This window comes from Papio anubis, chromosome 11 (genome assembly GCF_008728515.1).
Source record: "Papio anubis isolate 15944 chromosome 11, Panubis1.0, whole genome shotgun sequence".
NCBI classification, from domain to species: Eukaryota; Metazoa; Chordata; class Mammalia; order Primates; family Cercopithecidae; genus Papio; species Papio anubis.
The window spans coordinates 11,780,198-11,802,310 of NC_044986.1; the positions used below are offsets into that span (position 1 = coordinate 11,780,198).

The 22,113-nt window shown below is 45.6% G+C and overlaps 1 protein-coding gene across 12 annotated transcripts in view; it reads left to right on the forward strand.

Moving 5' to 3' along the window:
• FGFR2 (fibroblast growth factor receptor 2) overlaps positions 1–18,345 on the forward strand; it is a 120,491-nt gene extending 102,146 nt beyond the window's left edge. For 11 of the 12 annotated variants that reach the window (XM_003904342.3, XM_009215494.2, XM_009215491.2 and 8 more), the window contains 5 exons: positions 8,153–8,275; positions 9,162–9,232; positions 11,051–11,188; positions 12,801–12,906; positions 16,653–18,345. In XM_003904342.3, the coding sequence (XP_003904391.1) occupies positions 8,153–8,275; positions 9,162–9,232; positions 11,051–11,188; positions 12,801–12,906; positions 16,653–16,817 (603 nt within the window). In that variant the 3' untranslated portion in view covers positions 16,818–18,345. Of the gene's footprint in view, positions 1–8,152; positions 8,276–9,161; positions 9,233–11,050; positions 11,189–12,800; positions 12,907–16,560 lie in introns of all 12 variants that reach the window. The other variant, XM_009215495.2, reaches the window with a different exon arrangement.
• Positions 18,346–22,113: the final 3,768 nt, after the last annotated feature.

The window sequence follows — 22,113 nt, forward strand, 5'->3', positions numbered from 1 at the left end:
CTCTTCTTTGAGACAGGACCATGTCTGATTTCCCTGGGAATTCAGCTCTCCGGGTGGGAAGTGGATAGTTTTAAAGGCCCCCTTTAATTCGGATGATTTTCCTTTTTTTTAAGCTTCATTTATTTTGTGGTTACTGAGTTTTTGAACATAGACTTTAGGTATTTCGTGTTTTGGGTTGGCACTAAATATTCTAAGAGTGAATGTCAAACAAAGGGGTATTTTAGTAACCTTGCATCCTGGGGCTCTGCGTTTATTTTGTCTCGTTTGGCGGGTGACCCTCTGTGGTTAGAAGTTGGCCGGGTCCCCTGAGGTGGACTGCCTGCATTCCGGGCATGCCACTTACCGTGGAACTTGAAACATTTCAGTTATTCTGAAAGTAGTTCGACAGGTGCCCAGATGTCCTCAGAGGCATGTTGGATGACCCAAAACTCCCTTGTCAACCCCACACATAGGGAAGCGGAGGGGCAGAGCTGCTTCCTGGGCACTGCTCCTACCTGCGGTGCACTTCATTGCAGCGCCAGGAATTCCTTGGGTCCCCAAAGAGGTGAGATCCTCTGGTGGGCGTGGACCCTCTGTCACTGGGGGTCTGGGTTGGCTGAAGGGTCACACACTCAGGTCTCCACGGGGCCATGCCAGTCACACGACCAAGGCCTCCGAATCACTCAGAGTGCAGAGATTCGAGGAACGGCTACACCTCAGTTCTACTCTCTGGCCACATAGGAACATGGCCCAGGGTTCTGGATGCTTTTTTCTTTCCTTCTTTCAAATAAAGTGGTGCAGTGGCATAATCACAGCTCACTGCAGCCTTGACCTCCCGGGTTCAGGTGAGCCTCCCACCTCAGCCTCCTGAGTAGCTGGGACTACAGGGATGTGCCACCACACCTGGCTAAGTTTTTTGTTTTTTGTTTTGTAGAGACGGGGTTTTGCCTTTTTTTTTAATTTAAGAAAAACTTTCAAAAAAATTTCAAGAGAGTTTGGAGTTTAAGACTTTTTCAGATTTTTTTATATAAAAATCTCCCAATATATAGGTTTTAGGAAACTAATTAAACACAGTTCTGACTTCTGTGATTGTGTCTGTGTGCAAGTGCGTGTGCATGCATGTATGCAGGGGAGTTTGCCAATCAACAAATATTTGGCATCCAGAGACAACCAGACAGATCCAGAACATGGGACATTTGACAAGGTATCACTTCAAAATGTCAGTGACTCGAAAGACAAAAACTGCTGGGGAGGCAGTTCCAGATTAAAGGGGCCAATGAGACGATTTCTAAGTGTAAAAGTGGGATCCTGGACTGGATCCTGTGGGGCGGGGAGGGTGGCCAGCTCTTAGAAAGGACATTTGTGAATGTCTTTTGAATATGGAAATTTGAATATGGACTGTATAATATTACTGATTATATTTCTGTGTCAGTGTTGAATTTGGGGGGTGGTGACAGTGGTATCTGTTGCAGGAGAAATATGCTGAAGAATTGAGATTTGTGAAGTATCAGTGATGCCTGCAACTCAGTTTTAAGCGGTCTGGCCATAACATGCATGTATTGTGTGTGTATGTGTGTGGGGGCAAGTGGGGCAGGACGTGGAGACAGCAAGCGATTGAGTAGGTGTAACAAGCAAACCCAGCAGCCGTAGATACTCACTGTGCCATCCCTCCTTTTCTGCAGCTGTGAACTCTTCCTAAATAAGCCTGGGGATTGTAGCCCATCTGTAGGCTGCCTATTTTGATCTTCTGGTCTTGATCACTCCCTGCCCTACCTGTGCGGGAGATAGGGGAAGCAGTTTTGCACCCAGCAGGGCGGTGCTACTAGGAGAAATGTAGTAGGAGGGCTGGCCTGGTCATTTTATGAAATCCTTCAACATCTACTCCTAGAGCACGCCCGATGTCTCATGGCCTTGGTCAGGCTCTCCAGCGAAGTGGCCACAATAGACATAGTCCTTGACCTCTTGGGGCAGGAACCATGGGTGATAGTAAGAGAAATTGACAGTAAATGTGGGAATGAACATCAGGCTATAAAAAAAAATCGAAAAAAATATAAAATATAAAAAATATTAAAAAAAATATTGAAAAAGGTGCCGTGAAGGAAACAGTGGGATAAGGACTTACTCATGCCAGGACGTTGCACTTTGCTGTCACTGCCATGGAAGCTGCTGAGGGGGAGGGAGAAGATCCATTTGTGCTTCAAAGGTGACTCTCACTGCTGCTTGTAGGGTGAATGGGAAGGCTGAGTGCCTGTCAAACGTGATGATGGTCTGGGCTAGGGTCTGTGGGGTCCGAAGACACTGAGAGAAGCTGGTGGGCTGATGTTGGACGTATTTTGCTCTTGGGATAGTGAACGGATTGATTAGATAGGAGGGAGAGAAAGAGAGATCAAGGATGACTTCTGGATTTCCAGCTTGAAAAGCCGGATGGTGGTGCAGCTTCTAACTCTGGGAGGAGTTGGGAATCAGGGTTGGGGCAGGGGGCATAGATTTGGGTGGAAAATCCAGAGCTCGTCTTGAACGTATCTGAGTCATCCGAGGGGAGATACTGAAGAAGCTGCAGGCAGCAGCTCAGCTCTGAGGGTGGGCTAACAGCTGGGAGGCAGCAAAGGGAGCTGTGAGTTCAATCCATGGGCGTGGACAAACTCATCTGCGGAGAAGCTTGGAAGAGGAGAACAGAAGCCTGAAGTCAGGTCCTGAGAAAATTCTCAAATCTAGAGATTGACTGAGAGCACCAGAAATAGCAGTGGAGGCCAAGGAGGCACAGCCTGGGTGGTAGGAAAATCAGGACACGGAGTGCAGAGGCCCCACACAGGAGCTTCAGGAAGGAGGGGACAGGCAGTAGAGCCTTGGCGCTCAGACTGGTGAGAAGCACGGGTGTTGGGTCCTGGTCCTAGAGGCAGTGGTGGTACCCCTGCCCACCCTAGCCCTGAGGACTCAGAGCTCCTTCCTGTTTTGGAGCTGGTGGAGAGAAAACTAAGAGACGAACTTTGCTAACCAGGGCAAATGAATCTGTTTCATCATGGAAGAACGGAAGTACCCATATTAAAGGGCTGTGATCATAGTAACTATCGTTATTATTAATCACTGACCACTCTGGGAGAAGCTAACCATCTTCCAGGCACTGTGGCAGAGCATTTGACATAAAGCATCTCATGTAGCCCCCAGAACAACCCGGAAATAGGTGGGATTTGGATCCCCATTATATCAGGGAGGACGGTGAGGAAGTGGCGTGAATACTTTGAGCCCAGATGTGTCAGGAGGACTCAGATGTCCTCACTTCTGAGAAGGGGACTTGGTGGAGTGGCAGGTCCCAGACCTAGGTCTCCTGGTCCCCCACTCAGCTGTCTCCTGCTCTCAGGAGGCCCCTAACTCTCTCTAAACTGAGGCAGGACCAATGAGATTCCGCGTGTGTGTGTGTGGTGGGGGGGGTTGGGGGGGGTTGTTTAGTGCCCCAGTGTGGCCTCATTGCCTCTACATTGAGCAACAGCCCAAGGTAAAAGGGATATTGCATGGGCCTTTAGGACATTACGTGGTTCCAAAGCCACTTACTGGAGGCTACCCGCAGTTAAGGACCCAGAATAGGTTTGAAAATGGTGGTAGATGAAGATGTTAAGAATGGTCCCCTTGTGAGGGCTCTGCTTCCAAAAATGGAGCGCTTATTCGTGAAGGTGGAGAATGAAGAACCAGGGAAAGGGTCCAGCCCTGGCTTTCCCACACCCATCCCCTCAAAATGGGGGAGTCGTGGGCTTGAGAGAGACATGCTTGCCTGAAGGAAGGGGCAAAAGAGAACTGTTGATTACATCGTTACTGATGTACTGGGTTCATCTGTGCTCAGCGCTGGGCCGACTGAGATGAGCACACAGTGCCTGGCCTTCAGCAGCTTTCAGTTGTGCGTGTACATGTGCATGTGTGAGTGTGTGAATGTTGGGGGCGGGTTGGGGACTGGAGACAGAGAAGTGAAAAAACTCCATGGTGTATACAGCAATGCAATTAGGTAATAGGGTATTTAAGCCTTACACAATTTATAAAATCCTTGCTATTTTTAGCTCAGATCACACTAATTTTACTTTTTTAACCGAATCCCAAACCCAGTTAACCCTCAAAGTGTTAAACCCGAGCAGTTTGTTTTTGTTTTTGAGATAGGGTCTCACTCTGTCATCTGACTGGAGTGCAGTGGCATGATCTTGGCTCACTGCAGCCTTGGCCCCCTGGGTTTAAGTGATTCTCCCACCTCAGCCTCCTGAGTTGCTGGGACTACAGGCATGTACCACCACACCTGGCTATTTTTTGGTAGAGATGGGGTTTCACCTTGTTGGCCAGGCTGGTCTTGAACTCCTGACCTCAAGTGATCCGCCCACCTCAGCCTCCCAAAGTGGTGGGGTTACAGGCATGAGCCACCGAGCCTGGCCCTGAGCAGATTTTTTTGTGTTTTTTGGAGACAGTCTAGCTTTTTCGCTGAGGCTGGAGTTCAGTGGTACTATCCTGGCTCACTGCAACCTCCACCTCCCGGGTTCTAGCGATTCTCCTGCCTCAGCCCCCCGAGTAGCTGGGACTACAGGTGCTTGCCACCCCACCCGGCTAATTTTTTGTATTTTTAGTAGAGATGGAGTTTCACTGTGTTAACCAGGATGGTCTCGATCTCCTGACCTCGTGATCCTCCTGCCTCGGCCTCCCAAAGTGCTGGAATTACAGGTGTGAGCCACCACACCCGGCCTGAGCAGTTTTTTTAGTGAAGCCCCAGCTTCCCCACCTGTAAAATGGGTATAATACTATCCGTGTCATAGGTTGCCGCAGGAATTCGATGTCATCAGCCGTACTGGGCACAGGGCATACTGTCTACGTCATAGGGGTATTGCTCTTCCTTCCCTGAGTGACCCACTGACCTTCACCTGTGGAACACCAAAACTGTCCCAGGGCCCTAATTGTGTAAAATGGTCAGCTTTCTGTGCTGGAGAGCAGCTCACATTCCTGTGGATGACGGGGATTTGGCTTGCCTTTGATTACTTTCTTTTTCTCGGGTGTAGGTTCCAAGTCTCCTCTTATTCAACCCAGAGGCTGGGGTTTGATGTTTCCTAGCACCTGGCATGAGGAATGGCCACAGTAGACTCTGGGTTTTGCTGAGAAGATGGTGGAGGGAGCCATCAGCGTTGTCTCTGTGCAAGCTGAGCCCCAATGCATGGTCGGAGCCCAGTGCGTGGGAAGCACATTCTTCTGACCACACAGCTCGCCAGACATACAGAGCGCGTGTCGGTAGGAGCACGCCACCGGGAGAGTTTGGCCCGGGGCTTGGAAGTTCAATTTGAAGAGGCCTCCAAAACTGGGAACCGGGCTGCAGACGAATCTCCAGGCAGCTTCTGGGAGCTCTCACGTTTCCTGCTTCCAGCCTGGCCAGGGATTGCAAGCTTGCGTGGCTTTCTTGCTTTCCCGCTTCTGGGCTTAGGCTACCCGGGGGGCCCAGAAGTGTGTGAACACAAGGAATAGCTGGCAGTCAGGGTGGAATCAAACAGTTCCTTATGTATATTTCAGGGATCACTTAGCTTGCCCCTTTTTTAATTGTCCATTTCATGGAGTGCAGAAGATCAGCTCCGTTTCAGCATTGTTGAATGGATTGATAAGACTTTATGCTTCGTATGATAGTTAACCTTTGCCAGTAACCAGTGTAAAAGCCTTCAGTGGTGATATTTCTTCTTTATGTCTTATCTCTTCCCAAAATAGAAGGTGATGATTGGGGACCCTAATTACCTTGTATCTTGTGGAAATCTTGCTACATTAAAGTGTAACAAAAATGCAACAGCTCACAATAGCATAGCATTTGTAGAAAGGAAAAGTCATAGGCTAGGTGTGTGGCTCACGCCTGTAAGCCCAGTACTTTGGGAGGCCGAGGCAGGTGGATCACTTGAGGTCAGGAGTTCGAGACCAGCCTAACCAACATAGTGAAACCCCATCTCTACCAAAAATACAAAATTAGCCAGGTATGGTGGTGGGCACCTGCAATCCCAGCTACTTGGGAGGCTGAGGCAGGAGAATCACTTGAACCCAGGAGGCAGAGGTTGCACTGAGCCAAGGTTGTGCCATTGCACTCCAGCCTGGGAAACAAGAGTGAAACTCCGTCTCAAAAAAAAAAAAGGAAGGAAGGAAGGAAAAGTCGTAATAGCTAGACCTTTCTGAGACCCAAGAGTTAGTGTCAGGACAATAAATTAGCTGTTGTGTAGCAATATTTAATATTTCAGTGTTTAGATTCAGTGTATGTGACACATTCAGGCTGAGGCCAGGTGTTAAGAGAAACTGGACAGAGAATGTGGATAGACGGGCATTGGCCATGGTAGAGGCCAAGAAAAGGACATGACTGGTGATTTCAAGAACCTTAGATATGGGACATGGAGGAGGTACAACAGGGCTAAGTTTGGAAGTGTAGAGACCCGCTAGATGGGCAGCGTGGAAGTCTCAGGGGGAAGGGGCAGACAGTGAAGATGTCCTGGACTAAGGGACTAGCAGTAGGAAAGGCATGGTATGGACACATGGGAAGGCATTTTGGAGTTGAAATCAACAGGACTTGGGAGGAATGTGTAAAGAATACCGGTGTATAGCTCTCCGATTAAGAGAGACAAAGAGGATAAGCATTGGATAGGAGTTGAAACCTTGAATTTGAGACGTCAAGGGAACGTCAGTGTGGAAGTGTCCCATAGACAGTTGAATATGAGAACGTGGGTCTCAGGAGGGAGGTCAGGATGGAGATGCGAACTTGCGTATATTTTGTATGTGTTTAGAATTAATGCCGTGAGGATATATGGAAATACATAAACTTAATGGAACAATTCCTCTATTGGAAGGGACAGAAAAAGAGAAGAGCCAGCCAGAGATTCTGAGAGGATATGGAGAGAGAGAGAGAGAGAGCCAGCTGAGAGAAGGGGATGGGATAAAACTAAATAGAGGGGCCGGGTACAGTGGCTCACGCCCGTAATCCTAGCACTTTGGGAGGCTGAGGCAGGTGGCTTACCTGAGGTCAGGAGTTCGAGACCAGCCTGACTGACATGGTGAAACCCTGTCTCTACTAAAAATACAAAACATTAGCTGGGTGTGGTGATGGGCACCTGTAATCTCAGCTACACTTTGGGAGGCTGGGGCAGGAGAATCCCTTGAAGCCAGGAGGCGGAGGTTACAGTGAGCTGAGATCACACCATTGCACTCTAGCCTGGGCGACAAGTGCAAGACTCTTATCTAAAAAAAATAAAAATAAAAAAAACTTAAACAGAGGGACCGTTTTAAAAAGCAAGAAATCAGTAGCATCTGAAGCCACAGAGGAGGAACAACTGAGGAGTTGGAGGACATCATTTGCATCTAACAATTCAGAGGTTCTTCATGGGCTTCAGGTGAGGCGAGAGCAGAACACCGGTTAGACTGTTTGAGAAGTGACCAGGAATGAAGAAGATGCGATGTTGGATTTTAACCAACGCTTCTGAAAATTCAGGTGTAAAGGGCAGGAGAGCAAGTGTTGAGAGAAAGTATTTTAGGATGCTCAGATACAGATCTGTAAGCAGCTGAAAGGAAGACACCGGTGTGGCTGGACAATTGCAGGTAAAAGGGAATATGGTTATTTAGTCTACCTTCACTTTTCAAAATGATCATTCTATTTATTTATAATTCCAAAACAAATACATGTCGTGTTCCAGGCTCTCAGATGATCCCAGTTGACCTGTCTCTTGATCTTAGAGCCACACTGTATTTCTTTTCTTTTCTTTCTGTTTTTTTTGAGAGTCTCACTCTGTCACCCAGACTGGAGTGCAATGGCGTGATCTCAGCTTAACTGCAACCTCTGCCTCCGGGGTTCAAGTGATTCTCATGCCTCAGCCTCCTGAGTAGCTGGGACTACAGGTGCGCAGCACCACGCTCAGCTAATTTTTGTAGTTTTAGCCGAGATGGGGTTTTACCGTGTTGGCTAGGCTGATCTTGAATTCCTGACCTCAAGTGATCTGTCCACCTTGACCTCCCAAAGTGTTGGTATTACAGGCATGAGCCACTGCACCCAGCCACACTCTGTTTCTTATAGTATACTGCAACTGGTTTTTAACATCAGCTATCTTTTCTAGCTGCATTTTAAGAAATGAACATATTTCCTTTTTGTTCTTGTGGTGTTTTGAAATTGTTATTTCCCTTGGTTCTTTCTTGATTTCAGTGTATTCATCGAGATTTAGCAGCCAGAAATGTTTTGGTAACAGAAAACAATGTGATGAAAATAGCAGACTTTGGACTCGCCAGAGATATCAACAATATAGACTATTACAAAAAGACCACCAATGTAAGTTGATGGCAGTAACACAGTGGGCGGGGGCGGGCGTGGGGCTCAGAATGTTCCAAGAGAAAGGCTGTCAATGTTGAGAGCTGGGTAGGATCTATGGGGACCCATTCCCCTGCCCCTGATTCCTGTTCTTTTGCCTTCCTATTCACAAACTCTCAGTATGCAAATTTAGCCTCTATTTATGTCAATTTTAGTAAATGTGAAACACTTATATACAAAATAATCAACAGCCACTAGGATTTTCTTTTTTTTTTTTTTTTTTTCCTGAGACGGAGTCTTGCTCTGTCGCCCAGGCTGGAGTGCAGTGGCCGGATCTCAGCTCACTGCAATCTCCGCCTCCCGGGTTCACGCCATTCTCCTGTCTCAGCCTCCCGAGTAGCTGGGACTACAGGCGCCTGCCACCTCGCCCAGCTAGTTTTTTTTTTGTATTTTTTAGTAGAGATGGGGTTTCACTGTGTTAGCTAGGATAGTCTCGATCTCCTGACCTCGTGATCCGCCCGTCTCGGCCTCCCAAAGTGCTGGGATTACAGGCTTGAGCCACCGCACCCGGCCCACTAGGATTTTCTTATGGTTCTCATCAAGAACTTTCATAGCAAAAACTAGAGCTTGGAAGTTACTGGGTTAATTTTTGCCTAATAACTGGTCAAGGAGGATCTGCATGCTAGGGAGATAAAAGAATCCAAGGAGATGGCATTTTATTAATGGCCCAAATCTGTGCATCTCACACATTATATATGGTCCTCATTGGGATTGATTTCTGCTCTATTGACTGACCAGTAAAAGCCATGAGAATATCAGCTCTTAAACAGGGCACAGCCCTATTGAGCCTGCTAAGATAAATTCTTTTTAATATATTTAGTTTTTACATTTTCTTCTACATTTTCAGGGTCGACTTCCAGTCAAGTGGATGGCTCCAGAAGCCCTGTTTGATAGAGTATACACTCATCAGAGTGATGTGTGAGTAACTGTCTTTTCTCTGACTTCTTCCTGGGCTTGAGCTGCAAAAATACTGTACGTATTTTGCCTTTCTTCCTTCTTTGGTGGCTGCTGCATTTCACACATTCGTAGAAGGTGCAGGAGCCGGCCTTAGAAAGGACGGATTTTATGGTAGGCTGATAACCAATGCTCTGTTACTAATCTGCCTGGCTTCAAAGAGCACAGGAGGTGGAACCGCTGACCTCCTCCTGCCAGAGCGGAAGTCCTTCCCTTGAACATATTCATGGATGTGCAACTACAAAGCCAATATCTAATTCGCCAAGCTCTTGGCATATTCTTCACCCCATTAAAGGAATAATCCTGGAGCTTTTCCCACTTAAGAATAGTTTGTCATATTTCCCTCTAACCCAGATTTGTCCTTAAAGAGTGGAGCTGGGTGAGATGTGGTCTAGGCTGGGGACCTCCGCAGGGTCTACTGTCTGTGTTTATCCCTCAACAGAAAGGTCTGGTCTTGCTTTGGCATACTTGATAGCATTCTAGAAACACAGTAGAATATTTCTGTTATGATACACTTATAAAACCATTTGGGTCAGGCTCCAACTGACATTTTAGATTTGAAAATTCAGTTGAAGGCTGGGCATGGTAACTCACACCTGTAATCCCAGCACTTTAGGAGGCCAAGGCGGGTGGATCATGAGGTCAGGAGATCGAGACCATCCTGGCCAACATGGTGAAACCCCGTCTGTACTAAAACTACAAAAATTAGCTGGGTGTGGTGGTGCGTGCCTGTAATCTCAGCTACTTGGAAGGCTGAGGCAGGAGAATCACTTGAACCCGGGAGTCAGAGGTTGCAGTGAGCTGAGATTGCATCACTGCACTCCAGCCTGGCGACAGAGCAAGACTCTGGGGGAAAAAAAAGAAAATCAAACTATTTTTTATGTGTATGAGTAGGAAGAGTTCTGGGTAGGCATTAATTCTGTGCTACCATAGTTGGTCCTCTCAACAATCCTAAAAAAGAAGACATTACGATCCCCTTTTTGCTGTGAGCATCTGAGGCACAGAGGCTGTTCTGCCTGTCCCGTGCTGCTGCTTTTGCTCCACAGAAAACTGTGGAGTGAAACCCACCGCCATCGAGTACAGAAGGGTGAGTTTCCAGAGTGCCCATGGCATCGCTAAGCCTGGCTTTCTCAGCTTGCTCATCCCAGAGATTGAGTCTCCTGAACTTGGCACAGGAAGTCCCAAGTCTCTGAAGAGTCAAGTGTAAATAAATTGTGGCCTGTGAGGTGTGTTCAGTTTTGTTGTGTGCAACTCATCTGGGGCATGTGATTCCTCATCCTAACCCCAGCCCTGTGCTGACTGCCTTTGCAATCTTAGTAAGTTCCAGAGCCTCTGTGCAGCAGATGTTCCAGCGGCCACAGAGGGCAGCTGTGATCCTGCAGAGTTGGCTTGCTGGCCTTATTCTGTCAACTGCCCATCCTGGTAGATCACAACCCTTGGGTCAGGCACATGGGGAGTCGGAAAGGAGTGTAAAGGCTTTGAAACTGAGAAACTGAGATCCTTGCATTGCTAACACCACAGTTAAGACAAGCAGCTCTATTCCAGAGTGATGGCAGTTTGCCTTTTTGTCTATTGATGGAAAATTCCATCAGCACATCCCCGTGTCATCATCATTTGGGGATGCTCTTGCGGGGCAGGAAAGAGCACATGGGATGAACTGCAGGAGGGCCCATTTGTCTTTGAACTTCAGAAGTGAGGAGGTGTTTATGTCTCAGCTGGGCATGTTTAGGTTTCGGCAGTGTGGATGGGTTAGTAATGCTGTGCTTTCTCCTTTTGTTGCAGCTGGTCCTTCGGGGTGTTAATGTGGGAGATCTTCACTTTAGGGGGCTCGCCCTACCCAGGGATTCCCGTGGAGGAACTTTTTAAGCTGCTGAAGGAAGGACACAGAATGGATAAACCAGCCAACTGCACCAACGAACTGTAAGGGCTGTTGTCTTTCCTGCCGGTGCCACAGTGGACTTGCCACACCGTTAATACTTCTCCTGATGTACCTCATTTTTAAAGGCCCCTAGTTTCCTAAACATGCTCTAAGAAGAATGGCTGAAGCTCTCTGGGCTCAATCCAGAACTGGGATACATAGCGACACCGACAACCATTACTTGTCTGAGAGAAAGAACATTATTCTGAGTATGGAGAGGGCTTTGGATCAGAGGGTGTCTGGCTTACTGGCTGAGGGCTCCTGACTTTGCAGAGCCAGCGAGAATGGTCTTCCTGGGCCACTGTGCTGTGCCTTCTGCAGTCTCCTGTGGAGGGACAGGAAGACCCACGGGTCAGGAAACAAGCTAGAAAGCCGTGGGGCCGCCCTGCAGGGTGTAGGATTAAGGAACCAACACAGCCTTTCCCCAGTGGTTGTGCCTGGCCCCCGCCTGGCCCCATCGTGGCCAGTGGTGAATCGGTATTTCCGGAACTTCTTGAACCACTGAAAATTGCCATTACAGATTGACGCCAACCACATTTCCTCAGAGCGAAGGAACTCGTGTTTGGTTACCTAGGTCTCACTTGTGTTTTAGTGCAGAGAATTGAAAATGTGTCTAGGCACCCTCCTTAGAGCACCAGATCTGCCTATAAAACCATGAGCTGGTTTCTAGCAAAACCTGCCTCACACTTTTAAGTAGAGTTATGTCGTGTTGGTGACGTGTGCCTGGTGCAATAGAATCCGTGCTTTGAAAGGAGTCTCTCTGCCTCCTGCCTCTACCCCTCCAGGATTAACTAAGAAGAGTGCTTGTCCCAGAGACTGCGGTCTATTGTGTATCATTTCATGGGGATTTTATATCAGTAATCCCGTGAGTGCTTTTCGGTGTACTGTGGATGTCTGATGAATGGCCACATTTTATAGCATATTATATAAAGGCATTTATTGTGCTCTTTGTCATTCCTATTGTTTTTTTTTTTTTTTCTTTTAACATAGAGGATCTGTCGAAACCCGTAATCAAGATAAGACCTAGGAAGCTAGGCCTATCTAAGAGTTAATCAGGAAGTTAGTGTGCTGCCCAGTGGTGGCAGATTAATTCATAAAAAAATTGAAGTTGTAGTTTTCAAATTTTATTTTACTTTTTTTAAACTCAGGAAGCTTTGTCAACTACAGTCATTAAGACCCAAAGCGTTGGGCAGATAAATAGGAGAGCTGCTTTGGTGCAGGGAAGGGTGTCGGGGAGGGAAGACTGGAGACCAGCCCATGGAAATACGCGTTTTCCTTCAGCCTCCAAAGCATCTTTAGGGTGTGATGCCGTTGTGAGATGTCACTGTGGCCCAGGGATACCAGGGAAAAACATAGACGTGTCTTTCTTGATGGCTTAGATGCCTTTCTAACATGTTTTGGGTTACGTGCTGTTTGTGTAAGTCAAAGTGCCTTTTGGAGGAACTGGCAGGGAAGCTTTTGGGAAAGTGATTCATGACCTCCTAATCTAGTTGCCTGGAAAGTTCTGATACATTTTCCTAATTTACAACACGTCCCCATATTGCCTATTAAAACTGACTATAGCCACGTACCTAGTGCGTATGAAATTAATTCGAGGAAATGAAATTTTCCCAGGTACATGATGATGAGGGACTGTTGGCATGCGGTGCCCTCCCAGAGACCAACGTTCAAGCAGTTGGTAGAAGACTTGGATCGAATTCTCACTCTCACAACCAATGAGGTAAGAACCTCCTTCCAGAAGCCCCTTGTCCTTGGTTGGCTTGTGAGACACATAGCATTTTACACGCACACTCGCCTGTTGGCTGTTGGTTGGAGTCTGTGGTCTTGTTTATTCTTTTTCCATAGGGGTCAGATAGTTCAGCTATGGGTTCCTCTGAAATCATGATTTTTCTCAGAACTTCATTTTATGAGTTCTGACTCACGAAACCAAAGACAGAGGGACATCCCCGAGGCCGCCCTCAGTGTAGCTGCTGGTGGAGCAGTCCGGGGCGTGTGTGGGAGAGTGGGAAAGGGGAAGCAGTATTCACTTGCAGGACTTTGGTGTGCATGGCAGAGAGCTTGGATTCCTGTGCAAGTTTGATTCTGTGCTTTGGTCATTAGTGGGTGAACTGATAACGTTCTCATCATTTGCTTGATGGAATACAACGAAGTTTTGTAACGCCAGCTTCTGTTACCACAGTACTATCCTATGTGATCCTGTTGGTAATGGTATGTGCCTTGCAGCCTCTTTCTAGGTGTATGTAAACATACCCTGTTTTCTATGAGCAACTTACATGATTTTTACATAAAAACATGTACCTTTTGTTAAAATATTTATTTTCCCTAAAATATTTATGATCTCTGCCGGGTGCAGTGGCTCTCACCTGTAATCCCAGCACTTTGGGAAGCCAAGGTGGGCAGATCACTTGAGGTCAGGAGTTTGAGACGAGCCTGGCCAACATGGCAAAACCTCATCTCTACGAAAAATACAAAAATTAGTTGTATGTGGTGGTGTGTGCCTGTAATCCCAGCTACTCAGGAGGTTGAAGTAGGGAAATCACTTGAACCCAGGAGGCGAAGGTTGCAGTGACTGAGATTGCACCACTGCACCACAGTCTGGGAGACAGAGCAAGACTTCATCTAAAAAAAAATAGTAATAATTTATGATCTTTGCCAACGAAAGAAACACTCGTCTGTCACTCATTGTCCAAATTTAGCCATGTTAGTGGCTGTTTCAATATGCAGATAGAGTGCCTTTTATAATTATGGAAAGCATATGCTCTGAGCAGGAAAGATGTTAAACCCATCAAGTCCAGTCAAATCTTAAGATAGAGAAATTGTTAATGAATGTGTTTGGAGATATTTAATGAGGATGCACAATAGTGTTCTTTTATACAGGAAACTAACTCCAAACCATGCAATTGTCTCAACAAGAAAAGCGTTAAGGTCCCCCAAATATTTTAGGAAAATAATACACTTAATTTCTGATTTAGAAAATAGTTTTAGAGTTATTTCTTAAAAAATAATAATCAAGTGTAGTGATATGAAGTCTTAACTCAGCAGCTTTATCTTATGCGTCTGACTGTGGCCTGTGCTGGATAAAGGAAGAGATTGCATTTAAATGAATACAGCTGACCTTCAGAAGTTGAAAGGAAAGGAACGGTTCAAGGGGGGAAAGAAACCACCTTTCTTCTTCTGCCAAAATTGTTGTTTCTAGTATAAGTTCCTTTAACTGTAGACTTGGAATCTACTGATATCCCTATTTTTTTCCTATCAGATCTGAAAAGTTTATGGCTTCATTTAGAAACTGGGAAAAGTTGGCCAGGCGCAGTGTCTCACGCCTGTAATCCCAGCACTTTGGGAGGCCGAGGTGGGCGGATCGTGAGGTCAGGAGTTCCAGACCAGTCTGGCCAACATGGTGAAACCCTGTCTCTACTAAAGATACAAAAAATTAGCCGGGCGTGTTAGTGTGCGCCTGTAATCCCAGCTACTCGGGAGGCTGAGGCAGGAGAGTCACTTGAACCGGAGAGGTGGAGGTTGCAGTGAGCCGAGATCATGCCATTGCACTCCAGCCTGGGCGACAGAGTGAGAGCGAGACTCCATCTCAAAAAAACCAAACCAAAACAAAACAACAACAACAACAAAAAAAAAAAACTGGGAAAAGCACTAAAGTTCTATTTTAATCTCATATCTATGCTCAAAGTGATTTATTTATATATTGACATGTAGAGTGGGTCCGTTCATACTGAAATTTGTATCTAGTATCCTAAAATAAAAAAGCAGAATGCCATATTGTCTGACGGATATAAAAATCGAAGTTTCTTTCCTTCTGAAAATCATTACCATATGCTCAAGAAAAAATGGTTCCATTTAGGACAAAATTTCGTTTTTATCATTGTAAGCAAAAAGTTCTCTTTTGATGTGGTGGGCGTGTTTGTTTCCAGTTGTGTGGTTAATGCTGATGTTGTTGGAACTGACACATTCCCCTTCTGGGATGGGGACTCTTTCTCTTGCCAACCCTGGTGATGAATTATAGGGGGTGTGTGTGTGGGGGGGGGTGTGTGTGTGTGTGTGTGTCTTTAAAAATGTCTAGTTGCCAACATTCCATGGGCTCTTTTCTGATAACACTGAGGCTGTTTGTGCTGTGGTCTGCACTTTTTGCCCCCTCTCAGCAAAACCACATGTCATAGAATAGTCATTGGCTTCTGGATGTGTGAGCAGAACGGCCCCACTGTGCCAGCCCAGTGGAGGCAGAGAGACCCACAAGCTCCCAGTTTAGACAGCTTTTCATAGCTTCAGAAAAGGGGTCGGCAACTGCTTTCTGTGAAGGGCCAAGGAGTAAATATTTTCAGCTTCACGGGCCCTATGGTCTCTGTCTCAACTTTGCCACTGTAGCCCCAGAGTAGCCACAGACAATATGTAAATAGATGTGTTCTAGTAGATGAGTTCAAGATCTAACACATCTGATAGATGCGTTCTAGTCTGTCTTCTGGTACAATTTGATGGATCCTGAAATTGGAATTTTCTCTAATTGTATATAAATTTTATTCATTTTAATGCTACAGGATATTATTATTCTTTTGATTTTTTTTTGACCACTTACCAATGTTAAAGACCATCTTTAGCCCTCAGGCCATACAAAGCAGTCCGTGGGCACCCAAGTCAGGGGAAGTGTCATCCTGGGGTGACCCAGAGGGTTTTTTGCAGCCAGCACCGGATGCCTTGGGGAGCAGAGGACACTTTCTGAATCTCAAACCTTCAAAACTTTGAAACTTAACCTGTATTTTCCTAAAGTTTCCTTTAACAGCGCATTATGGATTTAACATACATGAGTATATCCAAGCCTTTTTTGAACCTGTTTACATTTTCGGCTCGGAGAGCTTCTGAGAGTAATGACTTACATGTGTTAAATTACCCACTGAATGAAGAAGTATTCCCCTTCAATTATCCCAGAAACTACAATAGTAAAATGTAATTCAGAAAATAAATATTCATGGTCTCAACTACTTAAAGGGGGCCTGGGGACCCACAGCATGTTCCTGGTTTTCATTTTGTTGGGGCTCGCATGTGAAGCAAGGGCTTTAGCGAGGAGGTGGTGTCGATTCAGCAGGTCATTTAGGTCCGTGTGAAGTCGAGTTGCCTGCCCGGCACCTATAGCTCAACTAGGTTTTATTGTTCTCTACCTGCCAATCATTGATTTATGATGGGTTTCAAGAGAAAAGCTAAGGGCAGCCTGGAGTACATCAGACGTGGGTCTCACGGGGAGGTCTTTGTGGAATTCAGGTGGGCTGAGTCTCTGTTCACCTTCTGGGGGTCTTCTGTCTTGTCCCGCATCCGGTACCCACATCTCAAGAGCTTGTGTTTAAAATAAAACTCTTCTCTTCCGTTCTTTCAGGAATACTTGGACCTCAGTCAGCCTCTCGAACCATATTCACCTTGTTATCCTGACACAAGATGAAATAAAACGTCTCTCTTCCCTTCTTTCAGGAATACTTGGACCTCAGCCAACCTCTCGAACAGTATTCACCTAGTTACCCTGACACAAGAAGTTCTTGTTCTTCAGGAGATGATTCTGTTTTTTCTCCAGACCCCATGCCTTACGAACCATGCCTTCCTCAGTATCCACACATAAATGGCAGTGTTAAAACATGAATGACTGTGTCTGCCTGTCCCCAAACAGGACAGCACCGGGAACCTAGCTACACTGAGCAGGGAGACCATGCCTCCCAGAGCTTGTTGTCTCCGCTTGTATATATGGATCAGAGGAGTAAATAATTGGAAAAGTAATCAGCATATGTGTAAAGATTTATACAGTTGAAAACTTGTAATCTTCACCAGGAGGAGAAGAAGGTGTCTGGAGCAGTGGACTGCCACAAGCCACCGCGTAACCCCTCTCACCTGCCGCGCGTACTGGCTGTGGACCAGTCGGACTCAAGGTGGACATATGTTCTGCCTTCCTTGTTAATTTTGTAATAATTGGAGAAGATTTATGTCAGCACACACTTACAGAGCACAAACGCAGTATATAGGTGCTGGATGTATGTAAATATATTCAAATTATGTATAAATATATATTATATATTTACAAGGAATTATTTTTTGTATTGATTTTAAATGGATGTCCCAATGCACCTAGAAAATTGGTCTCTCTTTTTTTAATAGCTATTTGCTAAATGCTGTTCTTACACAGAATTTCTTAATTTTCACCGAGCAGAGGTGGAAAAATACTTTTGCTTTCAGGGAAAATGGTATAACATTAATTTATTAATGAATTGGTAATATACAAAACAATTAATCATTTATAGTTTTTTTGTGTAATTTAAGTGGCATTTCTATGCAGGCAGCACAGCAGACTAGTTAATCTATTGCTTGGACTTAACTAGCTATCAGATCCTTTGAAAAGAGAAATATTTACAATATATGACTAATTTGGGGAAAATGAAGTTTTGATTTATTTGTGTTTAAATGCTGCTGTCAGACGATTGTTCTTAGACCTCCTAAATGCCCCATATTAAAAGAACCCATTCATAGGAAGGTGTTTCATTTTGGTGTGCAACCCTGTCATTACGTCAACGCAATGTCTAACTGGACTTCCCAAGACAAGTGGTACCAGCGTCCTCTTAAAAGATGCCTTAATCCATTCCTTGAGGACAGACCTCAGTTGAGATGATAGCAGAATGTGCTTCTCTCTGGCAGCTGGCCTTCTGCTTCTGAGTTGCACATTAATCAGATTAGCCTGTGTTCTCTTCAGTGAATTTTGATAATGGCTTCCAGACTCTTTGGCGTTAGAGACGCCTGTTAGGATCTTCAAGTCCCATCATAGAAAATTGAAACACAGAGTTGTTCTGCTGAGAGTTTTGGGGATACGTCCATCTTTTTAACGGATTGCTTTCATCTAATTCTGGCAGGACCTCACCAAAAGATCCAGCCTCATACCTACATCAGACAAAATAATCGCGGTGGTTCCTTCTGTAGTAAAGTATTGTGTTTTGCTTTTGAAACACCAACTCACTTTGCAATAGCCATGCAAGATGAATGCAGATTATACTGATCTTATGTGTTACAAAATTGGAGAAAGTATTTAATAAAACCTGTTAATTTTTATACTGACAATAAAAATGTTTCTACAGATATTAATGTTAACAAGACAAAATAAATGTCACGCAACTTATTTTTTTAATACTCGTGTCTTACCAAATGGTTTCCTGTGCCTGGAGGTGCTGACTGAGTGCTGTTGTGTATGCAGGAAGGGCAGGGCTGCCAAGGGTCTTACGTGCTGCACACGGGGGTGACTTGCCAGAGGGGTTGACTGAGACCAGCAGTACCTGTGACAGGTTGAGGTTGATCCAGTGGAAAATCTGAATCGGTTGGTTGGAGCCCTGGCTGGGTTGCTTACTGGCACCTCAATGGAATCATCGTTCCTTTCTGAGCCCTACCAGTTCCCCAGAGGAGCAAATGAAGAGCCACATGGTAGAGAGCTTTGCAAACTGGGAGGTGACCTAAGGATGACAGGTATTGAGTAGGGAAGACGTTTAGAACATCTGAATCCTGGGGACTTCGAAACCTTTTAGGCTGTTTTCTTCATGATGTATGGAGAGAAGGATTTGCTTCAAATTTTCCAAAAGAAAACTTGGACACATTTTTGAATAATTATTTATGTTCATACCACCAACGATCTGAAGAGGGAAATGGAGTTTTGCTTGTCAGTTAACAAATGCAAACCTATGACTCTTAAGGGTCTGTTATATCAGCTTGCCAGCCTCAGCAGCAGCGGGAAAGGGAGTTGAACGCAGGCCAACTTCTCCTGCACTTCAGCCAGGCTCTTGGAACCTTACAGGGCCATTAGTAGAGTGCTGTCTTTGGGGTCTTCTCTGTGTTGGATGCCATTCATGGTGGTGGAACCAGCCATCAGGGGAATGGCCTGGGGTCCTGGTTCTGCATTTTCCAAACCTCTGTCCTGTTTCTTGCAGGATAACAGGGTTCTATTGGGAATGTGATTTTAAAACTAAGGTGCATGAAAGCCACCTAAGAAAAGTGTCACCTGTTAGACACAAGTGTACAGGGTGATGTTCTGCACCCCTGGGGACATTTCCACAGTGAGATGTCCTTGGCGAGGGTGAGGATGGACTTGCTGGGGTCTGCCCTGGTTCTTCTGTGCAGCTCTCTGGTGCAGATGCTGTACTTTAGACACTGAAGGGCAGTTTATAGACTTGACGGGGTAGATTATAATGGCATTAAGAACTGCTGTATTTCTTGTCCATTTCATGGAGATGGGTGGGCAAGAATCCTAAATGGTCTTTTGGCCATTTTGATTTTAAGAGACACTTGTCATGAAGGTCAAGAAGGCAGTGTGGTCCATGAGAATTACGGGTAATACAGTACCCCCTTTTTTTTTTTTTGAAACCTGTCCCAAATGAGCATACACAGGCTGGATTCGATAAGAATCCTGGAGCTTATGGCTCTCCTCCCCCAAGACCTAAGGAGAGCATTGGGAATTAGTTGAAACCACATGTGATTGTCACCATGAGATGAGTTCATTTGTGAAGAACCAAAAGATTGCAGCCATCTTGGATGCGTAGTGCTTGGCCTGCTGTTCCTAACTGGGAAAGGCATATCCAAGAGGCTGCCTCAAAACGTCTAGCTGATGGTGGCCTCTGGCAGGATGGGGAGCCAGAGAAAGCAGGTGGAAGAGTAGCACCTTCATGGGGGTTCTGTGCATTCCCAGGGGACAGGGTACCCCACATCCACCACAGCCTCTCCATCCCTCCTCAGGGAGCTTCTCTGCATCTAATCTTGTGGAAAGTTCCTTAACCCCACACATAGGAATGTAGGAAATTAAAATGTGCATTTATAGTAAAATATCTGACCAACGTGAGCTGCTATGAACTGAGGACTCCACCTCCAGTTTTGAAAACAAGAAATGGGGCTGCTACCTTGTACTGCATCATTGAAGCTTGCTTGCAGGGCCAGGTCCAGAGGGCTCAGCTAGGACAGAGGAGGAAGCTGAGGCTTAGCTTGAGATCCCTGAGGGTCACATGGCTGGGATGTGGTCTAAGGGACAAGACTGCAGTCTTGCTCAGTGCAGGAGAAAGACAGTGAACTGTGGGCTTGGACAGAATTGATTGGGTTTGTTTCTTACAGCTGGGCGATGGTGGGCAAATCCCAGCTTCCGTCTGGATGTTCGTCTCCAGGTGAACCTGGTCCTCACCAGCCTCTCGACTTACATATGAGGATTTGCTGTAGGGCTTAGCTGTGGCAGACAGGACTCAATAAATGTTCGTTTCTACTTCCTGATTATTTTTTTCTACATTTCAGTGATTTTAGTACATCCACATTGTGCATCCGTCACCGCTATCTAATTCCAAAACGTTTTCATCACTCCAGAAAGCCAACATATTCCCATTATCAGCCACTTCCCATTTCCCCCTTCTCCAGCTCTTGGTAACCCCCAATCTGCTCTCTGTCTGTGGATTTGCCTGCTCTGGACATTTCATATAAATGGAATCATACACTATGTGGCCTATTGTGTCTAACTTCTTTCACTTAATGTTTTCAAGATTCGTTCATATGGTAGCCTGTAACAGTACTTCATTTTTATTGCCAAATCCTATTCTATGATATGAATTTACTACATTTTGTTTATCCATTCATCCATTGATGGATGTTTAGATTGTACTTTTCAGTTATGAACCGTGCTGTTATGAACATTCATGTACTGGGTTAGTTTTTGTGTGGTCAGGTTTTCATTTCTCTTGGGCATATATGTAGGAGTGGAATTGCTGGATCATATAATAACTGCTAGACTGTTTTCCAAGGTGGCTGCACTATTTTACATTCCCACTAGCAGTGCATGAGCATTCCGGTTTATCCACATCCTTGCTAACACTTGTTATTATCCATATTTTTTATTATAGCCATCCTAGTGGATATGAAGTACCTTCCTAAGAATTTCATAGCTGAGGAGATAGGATGCAGATCATTGAATAAAGATACATAATGCTTTCCTGGTTTTTCCAGAAAAAGATACTTCAATTAATCAGCTTGGTTTCCACACTGATGAAATGGTCAAGGTAGCTAAGACGCCTCAGTGGATCTTCATGAAATGGAGAAGCTGAGAAACCAATGAATTCCATGTCTTCCCTCTTGCCTGAGAGAGGAAGGAAGCACTGCTATGTGGTGCAAGGATGCAGGATCTTTCTGGCTTGAATGTTTGAGTGTATCTCTACCTCACATCCCCAGTTTTATACCAAGTCAAGTCACACAAGCTTGAGCAATCCATGGGGACTGATGAATGCACCATTACTTATGTATGTGGGTCCACTGGGTTCCTCCTTACCCAGCCTGCATTTTGATGTTATTTATTTTTTCATGGTTTTAAAGATGAAAGCAAAGTTTATCTTCTCTCACATTTCATCCCCAGGAGCTTTGAAATGACTTGGCTGTCGACCCTGGGCAGGGACAGCAGAAGCCGTCCACATCTTAAGTGACATTCTGGAATAGGGCCCTTCTTGTGCCCTTTTTTTCTGCCGGGTTTCTGGGGTTTTTGAATGGGCTCCTCCAAATGGCCTTGAAGTCCTGTTTCAGAGGGTCACATGAGGTGCTGTAGAAGTCAGTGGATGGGAGGGCATTCAATGTCCGTCACTGGGGAACTTCCGCTCCAGACCTTTGAAATACAAGGCAGTGGGTTCCTGCCAATTTACAAAGGGATACCCCAGCACGCGAAGCCGTTCAGTGACTGAATTTAGCTTACCGTGCACATATGGGTAGGGGATTTTTCCTTCTGCAGCTCAGAACACTGCCTCCTTTTGGGCTGCACTCCTTTTAGGTTTCTTTTCCTCTTCTAATTCTTTTTTCAGGCTGGAGTGCAATGGCATGATCTAGGCTCACTGCAACCTCCGCCTCCCGGGTTCAAGCAATTCCACTGCTCCCAGCTTCTAACTCTCTTTTG